General features: G+C 37.1%; 1 protein-coding gene across 8 annotated transcripts in view; it reads left to right on the top strand.

The window, feature by feature from the left end:
- The window catches only part of LOC106663447 (tyrosine-protein phosphatase Lar), a 312,386-nt gene extending 307,178 nt beyond the window's left edge, over positions 1 to 5,208 (top strand). For all 8 annotated transcript variants that reach the window (XM_024229112.1, XM_024229115.1, XM_024229109.1 and 5 more), the window contains 3 exons: positions 41 to 1,071; positions 1,133 to 1,268; positions 2,925 to 5,208. In XM_024229112.1, coding sequence (XP_024084880.1) covers positions 41 to 1,071; positions 1,133 to 1,268; positions 2,925 to 2,993 — 1,236 coding nt within the window. In that variant the 3' untranslated portion in view covers positions 2,994 to 5,208. The remainder of the gene's footprint in view (positions 1 to 40; positions 1,072 to 1,132; positions 1,269 to 2,924) is intronic.
- Positions 5,209 to 17,219: the final 12,011 nt, after the last annotated feature.

The raw sequence follows: 17,219 nt of genomic DNA, 5'->3' as shown, positions 1-17,219 counted from the left end.
TTTTGACAAAATGTTTTTTTAAATTTTTTTTTTTTTAAAGGGTGGAAGTTGTGAGAGGCGTGAAGTTAAGCAGCTGCAGTTTACAGCTTGGCCAGATCATGGTGTTCCTGATCACCCAGCCCCTTTTCTACAGTTTTTGCGTCGTGTACGATCCTGCAATTCCGCTGAAATATCAGGCCCTCCCGTCGTCCATTGCAGCGCAGGGGTCGGCCGTACAGGCTGCTTCATCGTTATAGATTCAATGATCGAACGTATGAAATCAGAAAAGTCCATCGATATTTATGGCCATGTCACTTGTTTGCGTGCCCAAAGGAATTACATGGTGCAAACCGAGGATCAATACATTTTTATCCATGATGCATTACTTGAAGCCGTTCAGTGTGGAAATACCGAAGTCCCAGCTCGCAACCTTCACTCACATATTCAAAAATTAACTCAGCCTGAGCCAGGTGACAACATAACAGGAATGGAGTTAGAATTCAAAAGATTATCCAATATAAAGACGGATTCGACGAGATTCCACACTGCAACACTTCCTGTCAATAAGCATAAGAACCGCCTAGTCCACATTTTACCATTAGAAAGCACACGAGTTTGCCTACAACCGGTGCGAGGTGTAGAAGGTTCGGATTACATCAATGCCAGCATCATTGATGGCTATCGTCAAAGATGTGCCTACATAGCGACTCAAGGGCCACTCCAGGAGACGACAGAAGACCTCTGGAGAATGCTCTGGGAGCATAACTCGACCATTGTAGTAATGCTCACAAAACTCAAGGAAATGGGTAGGGAAAAGTGTCATCAGTACTGGCCCTCGGAACGTTCCGTGCGTTACCAGTGTTTTGTAGTCGAGCCCATAGCGGAGTACAATATGCCACAGTACATCCTAAGAGAGTTCAAAGTCACTGACGCCCGTGATGGTTCGTCTCGCACTCTCAGGCAGTTCCAGCTGACTGAATGGCCAGAACAAGGCGTTCCCAAAAGTGGAGAGGTTTTCATCGACTTCATCGGCCAAGTCCACAAAACGAAAGAACAATTTGGACAAGACGGTCCAATAACTGTACACTGCAGGTAATTTATCAAGTAATCATACCTAATCATTGTAAATCTTGATATCGTGGTTCTGTTTTAGTGCGGGAGTTGGACGAACGGGGGTTTTTATCACTTTGAGCATAGTTTTAGAAAGAATGCAATATGAAGGCGTTGTAGATATTTTCCAGACAGTGAGAATACTCAGAACTCAAAGGCCAGCCATGGTCCAAACTGAGGTGAGGATACTTTTTTTTTTAAGTTTAAGAAACAAACAAATTTGAAATTTGTTAAAATGATACATCTGCAGCTTGAAGATCTCTGATCACCCTGATCTACCTACTCTCATGTTTTGTTTATCAGACGAACTTTAGAACTTTTCCAACTTCAGTGATTTTTTTGTAAACCACGTCCTTTTATAATTATTGGTTGTAACATAAGTAATGTTTTTTAATTGTAAATCAACTGGATGTTTTCAGACATTTGTAAACAAATGTAATGAATAATTGCATGTCATTCCGTTAAGACAGAATTTCGCAGATTTTTGGGCAATGAACTCCTCAGTGTTTTTTCTGTAATCCTTAGTGAAGTAAAGTTTTTTTCCGTTAATAGGCAATGCTAGGCCAACAGTTTCTGGCACTTTGCAAAGACACGTGGAAGCTACACATCCTAGTGGAAAACAATCCCCTTACGAATGTTGTTTTTCGACAATCACTTGGATTATGTGCAGTATGTGTATATGCAGCAAGAATCAATGGTTTGAACGGGCGAAAGACGCATAGAAAGCCCCCAATCCCATCAAATCCACATTATCTTCTTGGATTGCAATCGGCTTTTCAGTTTTTAGTGTTATTTATTTAGCCATTTCATTTGTCGTCGAGAATCCAACCCGATTACACGACATTTGAAAAATGGCAAAAAGGAGGGAAAATTCAAAAGGTGGGGTTGAGATAGGAAGTTAGTGTCCGAGTGGATCGAGGTCACGATAGCTCAAGTGGTAGAGCAGCGGCGTATCAAGCCGAAGATCGTGGGTTCCAATCCCGCTCGTGCCATTAACTTTTTTTCATCTCAACTAAAAACCTTGATTACTTGTAATATATTAATTGGTCAAGCCGAAGATCGTGGGTTCGAATCCTGCTCGTGCCATTGACTTTTTTATCTCAACTAAAAACCTTAATTAATTGTCATATATTAATTCGTCAAGCGGACCACAAAATTAGTGAATTTAATGATTAAAAATGAAGCATACTTCACTAAAGCTCTCCGTGGCCATTTCATTTGTCGTCGAGAATCCAACCCGATTACACGACATTTGAAAAATGGCAAAAAGGAGGGAAAATTGTGTGCCTGATTTTATTAATTATGGTTGTGTGCCCAAATTGTTTAGTTCCCATCCAACTTGATTATTTTTGGAGCCTAAATGAGCTTTTCCAAGCTTCTTGTATGAATATTTCCAGTGGAGGTTGGTTTAGCAGTTTCTAGTGCACTTGCAGTGGTTGTTTTCATCGCCCCTAATAACTGCAGTGGACCGTTAATTTGGGGCTGTCTATCCTCTCTGGGTTGGTAAATGAGAAGCATTTCAGTTTACCATCTTCAGTGAGTCAGACAGGCTGATTGTAAGAATCAAATTACAGGCTTATAACCCTGAACAACACAGGAGAAAGATTTCATGATAAATCAACACTTCAAAACACGACAGTATTAAAATTTAATTATTGAACAACACTACAGACTTATTTTACAACTTGATATTTAACTAAAATAGAAAAGTGTTAACTCTTAAGTCGGTTTCAAGATTGACAAAATAAAAAACAAATCTTCCACTGAATATTACAATATTCTGAAACGATATAAATCAAACAATAATATATTAATTTAAGTGTTTTTTGTTATAGGATCAGTACGAATTTTGTTACCGAGCCGCTTTGGAATACCTTGGTTCATTCGACCATTATGCAGCTTGAAACAAGCGGCCTGCCGGCCCGCCGTGCCATACAAGGGAGAAGTTTATATAACGGAAACTGCTGTTTTCTTAATTTGTACATTAAGTTTTTTTTTTTTAACTTTACGTTTATTTTACTACAAGACTGAAAGGTTAAAAAAATAATAATTAGTGCAAAGGATTTTTTAGTACTTAGTTTTATTATTCAATATTAATTACTTTTACCTGAAATTACAAATAATTATAGTAACTTTTTTTTAGCTTTAAGTAATATTAATCATAGTCAAAGAGAGAAAAAAAAATTAAATATCAGTAATGAAATCATATCATAATGAGAAAAAAATATTCGAAAACAAGTTTGTATGAATTAGTTGAGCGTGTTTTTTTTACTTTTTTATGAGAAAATAATGTTTAAAAAAAGAAACATTTTTAAGAAAAAATGTATATCAACGAATAATAATAATAATAGTTATAATAAAATTTTAATAATTACATATAACTTATGTACTTCGGACAGGCAGTGTAATTATAAAAGTAAAAGTAAAACAGCAATTTTTTTTTACAATTGTAGTCTGGCATTGAACATTGAGCATAAGTTGATTTAAAAAAAAGACTTCTTGCATAAATCATTTTTAAATTTTGATATGCTGTCAAGGGAAAAAATTCATTATAGAATCATAGCTTATCATACGCTGCTTCATTTGCTTTCCTGCTTGGTTTTTGTCTAGAATTTCTGTTAAGATTTCATTAGATAGAAATGACAGCAAGGAAATAGGTTTTATAAATTCGTTAGGTGGAAATAGGTCTGTATAAATCATATTATTCAATAATTATCATGATCCCAAAACTTTCCTAAACAACCTAACGAATTCATACAGACCTTACTCTCATTTCTATTTAAAGTTTTACAGAAAACTCTCATTAGTCTGTCCCCTCCTAAACTCCCAAAATATCATATCAGAACATTTTGGCTTCTGTTCACTTCACAGCACCATTCTACTGGGTCATTGAGTGGTAGACATCATCTTTTCCGCCTTGAGCGAGGAGAGTATTGTCCCGGTGTATTTCTTGAAGTGGCGCAAGCCTTCGATCTAGTCTTGCACCCGGGACTTCTCTCCAAGTTAAAGGCTCTTCTCCCCTCAACCTTCTACCTGATCCTAAGATCCTACTTGTCCGATAGGCAATACCAAGTCAGACAAGGTACAGATCTTTCCTCTTTCTTCGTTTTCTTACCTTACTTATACTTTCATCACATCAAAACACAGATAGAGCTGCCTCCAGCATCCAGTCCTATCTAAACAATATCCATCAATGGACCACTACATGTAGAATAAAAATTAATCAAAATAAATGCATCGACACAACCTTTACCCTCTGCCGACGACATTTCCAGCACTCTTCTTTAGCAACATACTTATACAAATTTCTGTCATAGTAAAATATCTAGGCACGTTTCTCGATGAAAAACTGACATGGAACCACCACACTAAACTGAAAAGAAAGGAACTTGTCAAATGATATAAACTACACAAACACACAAGACACACTAGACAAACATTCAAAACATTCCGTCACTAACAAACTTTTAATATACAAGACTTTACTCTTACTCATCTGGATCTATGGAATAGATGCTAAACTGTTTTCCAATATAATTCGGCCACTTGAGTCAAAAATTCTCCATAAGAATTTATTATGTCTCGAACTTTACCATGCTGACCTCAAATTCCTTTTTCCAAAAACCTGCCAGAAAGGATGACCTATCCCGTTACAAAGAACTCCATACCTCCATAAGTATCACACTAACCCATTTGTACAACAAATATGCTCCCTGCAAAATCCTGCTGGGTCAATGCACCATCTAAAATGACAGTAACCAAGAGACCTACTTAATGACCACTATGTTAGGTCGTCATTGGGCGAATTACCTTCGTATGTATGTAAATGTGTAAACATCTTTGTATATGATTTTTTTATTAACTGTTAATTTTATTAATTAACATAATATATATCATTTGTTTGTTGCATCTAGTGTAAATTTATAATTTGCGCCGATGTTGATTTTTGATTTGTTTAAATTAAATTTTTCCTTGATGGTAAAATTGCAAGAATGTTGATTTTTAAATTTCATAAAGCCTAGGCTCTACCACAAACAAAGCGGACACATTTTCGACTTAGGGCCTCATTAATATTTTAATTTTCCAATAGACTTACTTTTTTCTTTTTTTTTTTTTTTTCAAAGAGAATGAATATAATATTGAAAGAGAGAGTGAAGTGAAAAAAATGTAGTCGAATAAATAATTTGTACATATTTAAATTGTAGATGATTAAAATGAATGAAAACAAAAAGTATATATATAAATAGGAAAAATGTTTGCAACATGTAAGAAAAATATTTAGCTATTTTCCCAAAATTAAATACTCCTGATTTTGTTGGTACATGAGATAAAATTCCCTCCAAAAAAAATATCAAATACCATTTTTTTAATATATATATGTATATACATATATATATACGCACAACTCACTGCTGTAAATATTAGATATAAAAAACTTCACTGTGTCTTTCTTTGCGCCCTTAAATGAAACATTCCATTATTGTCACGTTTGGTTTTTTTTATAAATTTGTTGACCGTAATGTTTGGAAAAATAAAAGTTTAAGAAATAAGAGAGCAAAACAGAATCTCAATTTAAATATAATATATTAAAAAAATTGTCCAAGAACGAATTATTCATGTAAATTTTAAATTGAGGAAAATATATTGATATTATTTTGAGAAATGAAATGAATTGCTAATGAAATGTTTGTTTAGTGAGCTTAGAAATTATTTTCATTGTGTTTCATTTGGAATAATGTTTCATGGAAGATGAGTTCTGAAAATAGAAACAAGAAATGATTCGATGGTGTATTTAATTGTTTCCTTATCTTCTTCCCTTCTTTTTCGTCCTCTATCAACAACTCTAGGAAAATAAAGATTCTTTACAAAGATATTAGTTTTCAAAACGCATCTGTAAACACTTAAATACTAATAAAAAAACTAGGATGAACAAATAACGCCAGGGTTCCAGCTAAAAGGAATTTTTGGTGAGACAGTAGACATCCTAGCTAAAAAAAAAAAAAAAAAAAAGCCTCAGTATAACCTAAATCCATTTTGTAGCATATGGAATCTTGGACAACTAAATAACATAAAAAAATACTGGGAACGCATGCCAGGTATGAGGCCAGCAAAAATACTACTCGCATAAACAACCCAACAGGATAAAAAGGAAATACGATTCTAAACAGGTACATTTACAGGAAACGGGATCAAGGGATGACCACACCAACTATGTCCAGAACCAACAGAGCGTATTCTATGCCCTGTAATAGCTAGAAAAAGACTATGGACCTAGGACAGCCATTATTGAGTAATCTCATTGCCATCCTGAGAATTCTGCTCTTCATTAAGAAATCAAAAACATTTTAAAAAATTACCGTAGGATTAAAAGCTTTGAGGTGTAGCAAACAAGCCAAGAAAGGTTTTCAAAAATCCTAAAAGGAGTAGTTGGCTCATTGACTGTTCTACCATCTCAACTAAAGGTATGAGCAGATAGTTAACAACATACTGGATCAATTAAAGAACAGTTGACTATTGTAAGTGCATTAAGAACCAAAGGGACAAACCAAATTAAAATAAATGAGATGGTTAGAACTGTTCCGGGTGAAGGAAACTCAACTTTGACAGATTCTTTCCAGTGGTCAAGGATCTTTGGAAAAAAGGCAACCCCAAGTTTCAGGAAGTGTGATGGATGAAAGATGGAACAGGGTGTAGGTGAAAGGGTGAAGAGGTCGCATTATTCTAGCAATACCCTTTGAACTGGTTTCAACTATATTCCAAGCTGAGTTCTGCGTAATTCACCTCTGGGCCTAGGAGTTGATAAAGAAAATGAAATTTACATACTTTTGGACAGTGAGGCACCTTCAAATGTATTAAAATGCTTTTAGCTCCAAACTAGTATGGGAATGCCTATGATCCTAGGCGAACCCAGCAAGGTTACTGGGACATGAAAACAACGAACAAGCTAGACAAAAAAGAAAAAGCCCTCATGCCCATGAGGCAGAAACCACAACTAGGCGCACTAACAAATGTGCTAAAGTTGGACCAGGAAAAATTGCTTGAGAAAGAAAAACTCAAGCACTGGATGAAAGCATAGTGTACGAGGCAAGCTAAAGATTCACAAATCTCTCAGAAAGGAAGTGAAAGATCTCTACAAGCAAGATGAGAAAAATTACACGCCTCTTTATTAGCAAGTGTCCTCTAACTACCACCTAAAGAAGATGGGCAAATCTAAGACATTTTAAAATTAAAACTGATTTAATATTAATGTTACAATGGCATAATAAATAAATATGTACAAATTCTTATAGTTTCAAGAACTTTTTTCAACAGGAGTTTTACCCCCACTTTTTTCCACTCTTGTCCTACTTAGTTGGCCCGTTTTGTTTAAATTTGTGATTATACTACTTATTTATTTGTCTCATCTAATCAGATCAGAATTCCCTATTTAACCAGCCCCTTCTCTAATCAAAACCTTAACCCTAATCTAACCTAACTCCAACCATAACCCTAACCTAACCTCAATCCTCTCTCTTTTCATCATGTCATCAAGGCAATAGTACTTCTTGATGCTTGTGCATATGCTGTACAAGCAGTATTGTTCTGCGAGAGAAGGGGCATGTATCAAGGCTTCTTAAAAAGCTTATTTGAGTTGACAATGTCCTTTGAAATATTTACCAAGATTTTCCTAACTCATCTCAAACCCTAACCTAACCAGTCCCTATCCCTACCTAACCTACCCCTATTCCTCCTTTCATTATTTCATCGAGGCAATAGTCCTTCTTGATGTGTATGTCTATGCACAAGCACTGTTGTTCTTTACCAAGGCTTCTGACCAAGCTTATTTGAGCTGACCATGTCCTTTGAAATGTCTGCCAGGTTTTTCAAATTCTGGATAATCTTTGGCTGTTCTTGAGGCATAGCTCAATAATAAAGGTTGGGTTATTGCGTGTGAGGACTTCGGGCAATACTGTTGAAAGGAAGTGTAGGGATTAACTTTTGACAGATAAGCAGATAATCATTATTTAAATGTCCTAGAAATATTAAACATATAATTTAGGATGCCCAATTTTCAAGGTTAAGTATCCCGATGACACGTCAATATCAGTTATTAAGAAAAAAACTGAATTGTCACTGTTTGGTTGTTTAGCATTAGACAAATTAAAAGCATTCTGCGAATTACTAAAAGTTATATTTACAATTGTGTAATTAAAAAAATATTAATTATAATTGTTTTGTGCGTGTGTGCCGGCGCCCGTTGCGTAACGAGTCACGTGCATGTCTTATGGCCTTTTTGGAGATTTCTTCTCCAGCACGATTGCGATGTATTCCCAGATCGTTAACCTTTGAAATGTCAATATTAAAAGAGGGGAGCCGCATAATTGCCGTTTTATTATCAAGCATCTCATGTCAATTATTATTATCAAGCGTTGAAACGTCTTTTTAACGAGTCGATTCGATTTTTTTCAACGTGTTAAGCAAGGACACGTCGGCACGTGATCAGTCAGATTGAGCTAGACGAGATATGACATTTTAAATACAATTACAATATTTCCAATTACCAAATGGGTGGTTGAACAATATATGGTGTCCAGACTTGTATTGTCTACATCTACAAACAATGACCACAAAAGCGACATAGTAACAAGTGTACCTACATCATGGCGATGATTATACCAGTGAGTGTTGAAATATGACTGCCCCGTCCTTACATCCTTCTCTGTACTCAGATAAGGGCCATATTACAGCGGTTGCAATGGGGTAGCACCATAATAACAGGTCACTAGGAAGAAACAGAAAAGCTCAGGGTAAGATATGGTCCATTAGAAAATGTGGTTGAAGTCAAAATCTGCTTGGCTTGACTTACCAGCCGTCTTTTATACGCCGCCATAACTCCTTGGTTTTTCAGTTCTCAAAGCTTCTTCGGATAGAATTAAGGACAATAGATAACTTAAGAAAGGTTAAGTATCGAAAGTAAAGGTGGAATATTGGAATATAAATTAAGGTTAAGAGGACTCTGCCCACCGCGACTACTGCTGGTCTATTGTGCAGTCTTCATTATTATCTAGATTTATTAATCTTAAATATAATCTAATAGGCATGATGAAAACCAAGACAATAAAGCGCTGCCTTTTAATTTTAAAAGAAAAACCTCGCTAATTGCCAAAATCGCTCTGCGCGCATATGTTCTCCGCTCCACTGAAAAATAATGAATTATGGATATGTAACCTAACATATCCTTAACCCTAATCTAACCTAGCCTAACCCTCACCCACCCAAACCTAATCTAACCTTAAACCTATCCTAAACCTTATAACCCTACCTCACGTAAGTTAAACCGATCCCTACTCAACCCTTTCAGGACGGTGATATCATCTTCTACTAGTAGGTACTGAGAACATGCCATCACGTTCACTCCTACCTCTAATCAACTATAGCAAGTGTTATATAGCACTTAAGTCCTTTACTTTGAGACTGAAGTTCAAACAAGAAGTGTTTATCTTTTATTTGTTTTTTATCAGTTGAGTATTAACTTATTTATCAGTTGCTTAAAACGGTAAACAAGGGCGTTATGTTTTACAAATTTCCCACTCTCACTAGTGCTAAAAAAATAACTTAAGCAGCACAACTATGAACTTGAATGAGAAAGTGGAAAGAGTAAATGGATGAGCACGATATAACGCTCTCAGTAACTCACTTGGTTAACCCTTAACCCTACTAAAAAATAATGTAACCCTTCCTTAACTCTAACCTAAACCTTCCTTAACACGAACCCTTTCTACCCTAACCCGTCTATGTCCTTAACTCCATATAACAACCCTAACTCTAACCGTAACCCTACGTAACCTAGCCAATCCTAACCTAGCCCTTAACCTTAACGCTACCGAACGTAAAAAACCCGTGCTTACTCTAACTCTAACCTAAAAGGTTAAATGCTAAAAGTTATAAGGAGTTGGCCTCTTTACCTACGCCCCACGCAATAGTATTGGTGGTGCAATCCCCATCTTTTTTTTCTTTTTTTTACGTGGGTTCGCAACAGCAGAGGTCATATAAACCCTCAGGGTGCCGGTGTTTTTGAAAAAAAAAAGCCCGTTTGTAAGTATGTCGGGTTCGAATGCAGGGGCGCTGCATTCGAACCCGGAACCTTCACCTTACAGTGATGTGCGCCTTTTCAACGCCTAAACCGATGCGGTCATCTTTATCTAAAGCTTTTTAGCCTATTTATTTGATTCAATGCTTTGTTAAAAGCCCTAGGGTGAATCCTTCAGGCCTTGGCTTTTCCTCTCTCAGGAGTAGCTCCCAGCTTACATACCATTTATACTGCTGTCCTGCCGATACATCAACACCATCCTTATAACCTACGAGGACGTATTACAATTTTATCTTCGAACTCCCATCGTACCCAAGCCACCTCCATTTCCTGGAGCATCTTGAGCTCATTGAATAACGGTGCACAATAGAAATTATGAATGGTGGAGTTCAATCCTTTTTAAAAAGATGGTTCCTACTCACAAGTGTTTCGCAACAATCCGGATTTCGAGCCCTTTAGCTTATAATCAGGTTGAAGGGTTTCTACAAACACGTCTCTCGACATGAATTACAAAAGTGAACCCCGCCAACGCGACGCTCCAATGAGAAGATGGTTTTTTAATGGCGCTCAATTTGAAGGTGCACAATGTGGAAGATGTAGTAACCGAACGAGGGCAAATTCACCCAAATTACGCTCACGATAAACAAACATCGTTGCCCACATCTACACGTTATTAGTAAAGAACAACCGATATCTACTCAACTAAAGGGCTGTACCTAGATATTCTTCAAACAAGACACAAAAGACAAAAGTAAATAGATAGATAGATTTATACCTTACGAAGAATTATATACTTATAAGACCGATGATTGTGATGAGGGTACTAGGAAGCGGGTTTCACTTACAGGACCAAAATCACACATAAAGGTAAAGAACGAATTAACTTTGTACAAAGTATTACTTGGACCTATTTGGACAAGAACGGAGCTGTGTGGTACCACCAAGCTATCAAACCTTCAAAGACTCGTTACAATCAATAGTCCTCAGAAGAATTCTCCCAATTCCTTACTATGTCTCCAACCTCACTATCAACAATGTCCTTAACATTCCCTTCGACAAAGAACTGATCCGTTTCCGCTTCCAAAGTTTTACTCCGATCTTTCAACCAATCCTAACCCTACGGCTCAAGCTCTCTCAACATTTCCCATCCCAAGGATCCTCCACGTCGCCTCATTGGTTCTCATTACACAAGCCCTCCGTATACGTGTTAGTGCTGGCCGTAGTGCTAGTGTTTTGCCCGGGATTTTATGCCATTAAGAACAATTAATGCGTATAATTCATACAGGATATTTGGATATTGTACAGGATATAAATATATATTTTAAAAAAAAATTTGGTGTGATTTACTGATTCATCTGGTAGTAGGTCAGCTTGGCTTTGCTGATTAGTACAGCCATACTCTTGTATAATCCCTTCGCCCTGTAGTCAAAGCTCCTTGCAGCACTTGTAGAGGAAACTTCTCCACCGTCGAGAGTTTATTACAAAAAATTATCAATTAGAAAACAAATATTATCGGTTTTATTCAAACATAACTGTGTTAGTATGTAAACTTCCTTGCAGATGAACACGAACTCTTTTTCTTTTTAGTAATATTTTCCCTCGAATGAAAACCATAAAATATTGAGTTATTGTTCAGAAATGTTGAATATATTGTAATAATAGCCCAATTAAATTAGGAGTTGATTGTTTTTCATAGACCGTTTAGATTTAATATTTTATCTTCAACGGTATCATCCTGATCTGTCTATTTCATTGTACTTATCAAATAATCACGGAACATTCGATTTTTCAAATCCAAGCACACAAATGGGAAAACTAGCTTTTCAATGTAATTGTCCTATAATAAGATTTGATTGGGCAAACAATATCAAAAACAATTAATTTATTTACAAGTGGTTCTATAAAAAGACACTGTTGCATCACAGTGCACTCGAATCAATGATATCTCTTAAACCAGAGGTCAGCTCGGCAAATTAAAATTAAAATCTCTGTTTATCATACTGACATGTGATTCACAAATGTATTCTGCCATATCAAAATAAATCTATACTCCTCGTTTTATATCGTTTATAAACATTTTACACTGGGTTTAGTAACTAAATAATACACTTTAGTCAGTTTGTGCTATGCAGCGATTCATAAAAAGTGACGATTTAAAACATCAACACACAGACCACCTATAAAACAGGGCTTTATAGGAAAAAAGCGTTTAAAGATAGAAATCGTTTATGGCTACACAAAATCACGATTAACGTTACAATTTAGGCGTTTTCACGATCTTTGTGTTAACCCTGTTAATCGAGAAAAAAACAACGTAGGGCTGTTACAATCTGCTATTTAACATTGATCGAACTGACGGAGGTGGACCTGTGTCAATTGTTAAGTTACTGACTGTTAGCCGTTAGGGCTTAGGTAACAAACATGGTCAGCATGAATTGAACAGCTTGCTATTTCATGCTGAACCGGCATTGGGCCACTTATTGGCACTGGAACCTAACCCTACGGTATGGTATGGTGGAAGGGATGCTGGGAAGCGGGGCTTGTATTCCCCAGGCACTGCAGCCTTCTGGCTTATTGTACCCTCCCAGTTCCCTAGTTTAGTCAATAGACTCAATCCTTCTTCTCAGAAGTATCAGGTCATTGACTGTTATTGCTGCAATTTGGTTCCCTGAGTCTTTTTCGAACGTTAGGTTAAACCTCCATTGAGCTGTTGCTTCGCATTCGAAGATGATATGAGTGGCTGTTTTCTCTTCCTCATTACATAATCTGCAAATGGGATCATCGCTGTATATACCCATGTTGTGTAGATGTTTTCTCAGATACCAGTGATCGGTTAGTAGTCCCACCACTCCTCTGAGTTTTGCCCTCTCCAATTGTAGCAGTGTTTTTGCCAATTTTGGGGAGGGTTGTTTCATCATAAGTTTACTATGTCTAGCACCGCTAGAGTTTATCCACTTCTCTCTTTGTTTTGTTTGGATCCATTCTGCGATGGAGGATTCTATGTTTGATTTTGTTAACCCAAGGATAGGTTCGGGCCTATGGATGGTCTTGCAGATCCTCCTCTGGTCAGTTTGTCTGCTTCTTCGTTACCCAGAATTCCTCTGTGCCCTGGCACCCAAGATATCATCAGGTTGTTGTGTTTTCCCAGGTTTTGGAGATTTTGGATACATTCACTGAATAGCTTTGATGTAATTCTTTTACATGCCAATGCTTTAATAGCTGCTTGGCTATTAGATCTTATGAGGATTTTTTTTGTCAGTGTAACCTCTTTTAAGATTTTCCAGGGCATAGCGTTGATGGCATGTATTTCTGCTTGAAAGACCGAAGTAAACTTCCCTAATGAGTTTGATTGCTCATGTTTTGGGCTTGTACAGAAAACGCCTGATTCGGTTCCTTCGTTTGTTTTGGAGCCATCCGTATACCATATCATTGTATCTGGTGCTTTCCTGTGTTCTTCCTCTCCTTTATAGTCTGTTGAGATTTTATAGGGAGTTGTGAAGATTGTTTCTGGAATCATGTAGTCAGTCCCCATTTCTAATAATGGGTGTCTGATTTTATTGATTATGGTTGTATGCCCGAATTGTTTGGTTCCTTTCCAATTTAATTGTTTTTGGTGCCTAAATGAGCTTTTCCTAGCCTCTCCTTGTATGAATATTTCTAGTGGAGGTAGGTTTAGCAAGGTTTCTAATGCGTAGGGGTTGTTCTCATCTCCCCTGTGATACATAGGTTTGCTAATCTTTGTAAGCTGCCTAATGTTTGGGTAGCTACTTTTTGTTGAGCTTTGTTCCACCAGATTAGTGATCCGTAGGTTATTCTGGGTCTTATTACTGCCGTATATAGCCAATAGGCCATTTTCGGTTTTAGTCCCCAGGATTTGCCTAAGGTCCTTCTTGAGGTCATTAGCGATATTTTACTTTTCGCTTGTATGTTGCAGGTGAGGATTCCAGGTTAGTTTCTTGTCAAAGATTATTCCTAGATATTTGACCTCATTTTTTAAAAGCAGCATTTCATTATAGAAGCGTAATCCTTGTATTTCTATATTTCTTTTCTTGGTGAAAGCAATTAAGGTGGTTTTTTGAGGGGTTTACTTTAAGTCCCCATTAACCTAACCCTAACTTACTCGTCTTTCAACTTCCCATCCCTAAACCTACCGAACTAACCCCCTAAACCCTTTTTTTTTCAAACCCAAGCACATGGGAAAACAAGCTTTTCAATGTAATTGTCTTATAATAAGATTTGATTGGGCAAACAATGTCAAAAACAATTAATTTATTTACAAGTGGTTCTATAAATGGGTTCTATAAAAAAAACCTCGGTGGTTTCTTTAGCCCTAACAATCCTAACTTAACCTCGTCCTTAACCTAACTCGTCTTTAAACTTAACCCTAGCCAGTATCTAATCCTAACCTGTTTTTCTAAAGATTCCTAATCTAGCCTAATTCTATGTANTGTGGAGCGGTCGTGAATGCCCCTCAAATTTCAGGCACTCCAAATGGAGCTGCCGGCTTGGCGCGGATCCATTTGGAGTGATCGTGAATGGCCACCTTTAAACTTTATCCCTATCCTTTAACCCAACTAATCCTAACCGTACTAATCTTAACCTAACTTATCCCGTCTCTAACTTAAATCTAATCCTAACCTACCACGTCCCCAATCCCAACCTCCAACTTGTTCCTAAACTTAAACTCCTTACTTACCTAAAAACCTAACTCATCCCTAAGTATTAGCCCATCCTTAATCTCAACCCTAACCAAACGTGTCTCTAAACCTAAACCTTCCATAAACAGGCTATTTCGTCCCTAAGCCTTGTTCTAACTTTAACCTATCCTGTCCCTAATCTAAATTCGCCCTAATCCTAGCCTGTTCCTAACACTAATTCTAACCATAACTGCCCCAAAAACAAATCTTAACCCTAATCTTCTCTTTAACAAAACCCATCCCTATACCTAACCACAACCAATTTTTAAATCTTAGCCTTAAATCTAACCCCATCCCTAACCTAAAACGTCACTAGTCTTAACCCTAACCCAGAACCAAACCCGTCCCTAACCTAAGTCTAATACTTCCTAGCCCTAACCCTAACTATTGCACTCAGTTGTTACCAAAAATCAACGTTGTGCAAAAATGTTTGTATATCCATGTGTACATTTCCATTTTAATACCTAAATAATATGTGCCTTCATCCTTCCGAGGATTCATTTTCCATTAATGAATGGCGCTTTCAACGGTTAACTAGCGTTTTGCTAACGGAGAGACAACCGACTTAAAGTTTGTTGTATTTGTTTTATTTACTTTACAGCCTGTCATGTTTTCTGTTTGTAGAAACTTGTCGTTTAAAGCGAAAGCGCCGGTGGGCGTCTAAGAAATTCCAGTCCGCCTATTTTTAAACCCCACCATTCGATTGCATATTAAACCTGAGCCTTTTTCCAGTGGGCGAGTCAGGAAGTGGTTTATTTATAACCGTGGCATTAATCAGCCGAAGGAGTTTTTTACTGCCCATGGAGCTTAAACGATCTTAACGTTCTTTCCGTTGATTAACCGCTTCGGATACTTCGTTACTGCTGTTGGGACTTATGACCTTAATGGTCTACATGCAAAGCAGCTTGCTTTTTAAAAAAAGGCCGGTGTTGTCCTATGAAGAGAAAGTATTTTACAGGCATGACTTGTCAAATGTGTAAATGTGAATGCGAAGTCACGTACTTTACCTCACCCGTGAAAGAAAAGGATCGGTTTCGTTCCCAGATTCTCATGACCCTGGCTCTTACACTTAAAAAAGTTAAATTTTCTCTCATAATGGAATTTAATCAATATTAAATAAAGTGTTAAACATTCAACTTGTTTTCAACATGGTAAGGTGTTATTTTCTCAAAATCGCCCGGTCAAGACTGAATTTGATAGGTAGAACCGGATTTTTTTTTCTTTAATTTATGCTTATTACCATGTCGCCCGAGACCCAAACTCTCCGGTCTACTTTCTCAATCGAAACCCGCGGCAGGATGGCGTCCTCTGAACATAGGAATAGTTTTAATAAATTTGTACGCCAAGTTTCACTGCATAGAGATCAAATTTGAAATTGGTACGCGGCTAATTATACCCTATATCAAAAATTACATTTTTTTGTTAAAACGTTTTATAAATTAATTAGCTTGAATTCTATGGTGTTAAGGATAAAATGGCATTTTATACTCTTTAGATTAAAAATAAAGAAAATCAGTTCAATTTCATCCTTTCCCGGGGCAACTTTTTAACTGTTTTCTTGATAGAACAATAAATTTGAGTAAAAAAGTTTTTTCATTTAATTTTAAGTCGAAAAGGTTTAGTCCGAACGGAGCGTCTGTTATAAGTACAAGTCCTGGGTGTACCGCGCTCTACCATCCACGAAGATCTTCAGCGGTTTAGGCCAACGGATCGAAGAGAAGTATTGTGGCCGTTCACGATGTACGATCGCACTACGGAACCGTCATTTAATGACTTCCTTGATAAGCAGTTAACTCCAAACGGACCATGTAAGGGTGAGCTCTAAAACAGTCATCATAATGCTTCCTGAGAATAGTCTAGTCCCGCATCAGGTTCTCTACTACTGGAGAGGCATCGAGTAGAAAGGCGACTATTCGCAAATCAGCATCTCGCTTGCACACTGAACAATTGGCTGTTCTCTCCAAAGGTGATGATGATGATAGATACTAGGAAGGGGGGTTTGTTCTCCAAGTATTACAGCCTTCTGGCTTAATGTACTTTCCTTGTTCCTTCGTTCAGTGCAATCCACTCGATCCTTCTTATAAGAAGCACTAGGTCATTGATAGTCGTTCAATTTCTTTCCATGAGTTTTCTTTGTATCCCAGGTGATATCACGTGTGAACAGTTGCTACGCTATCGAAGATGATGGATGATTCCTTCCTCTTCATTGCATAACCTACAAGTGAGGTCATCATAGAATAAACACATGTCGTATAGATGTTTTCTCGGATGCCAGTGACCGATAGTCCTATCATCTGAGTTTAGCAGTCTAATTGTAGCAGTCAGTTTGCCAGTCTTGGTGACGGTTGTTTTAGCACAAGCTT

The sequence above is a fragment of the Cimex lectularius genome, unplaced genomic scaffold (assembly GCF_000648675.2).
Source record: "Cimex lectularius strain Harlan isolate CLEC.00 unplaced genomic scaffold, Clec_2.1 scaffold334, whole genome shotgun sequence".
In the NCBI taxonomy this organism is placed as follows: Eukaryota; Metazoa; Arthropoda; class Insecta; order Hemiptera; family Cimicidae; genus Cimex; species Cimex lectularius.
Note: the sequence above shows the minus strand (reverse complement) of the source record. Positions and strands in the feature narration are given on the sequence as shown.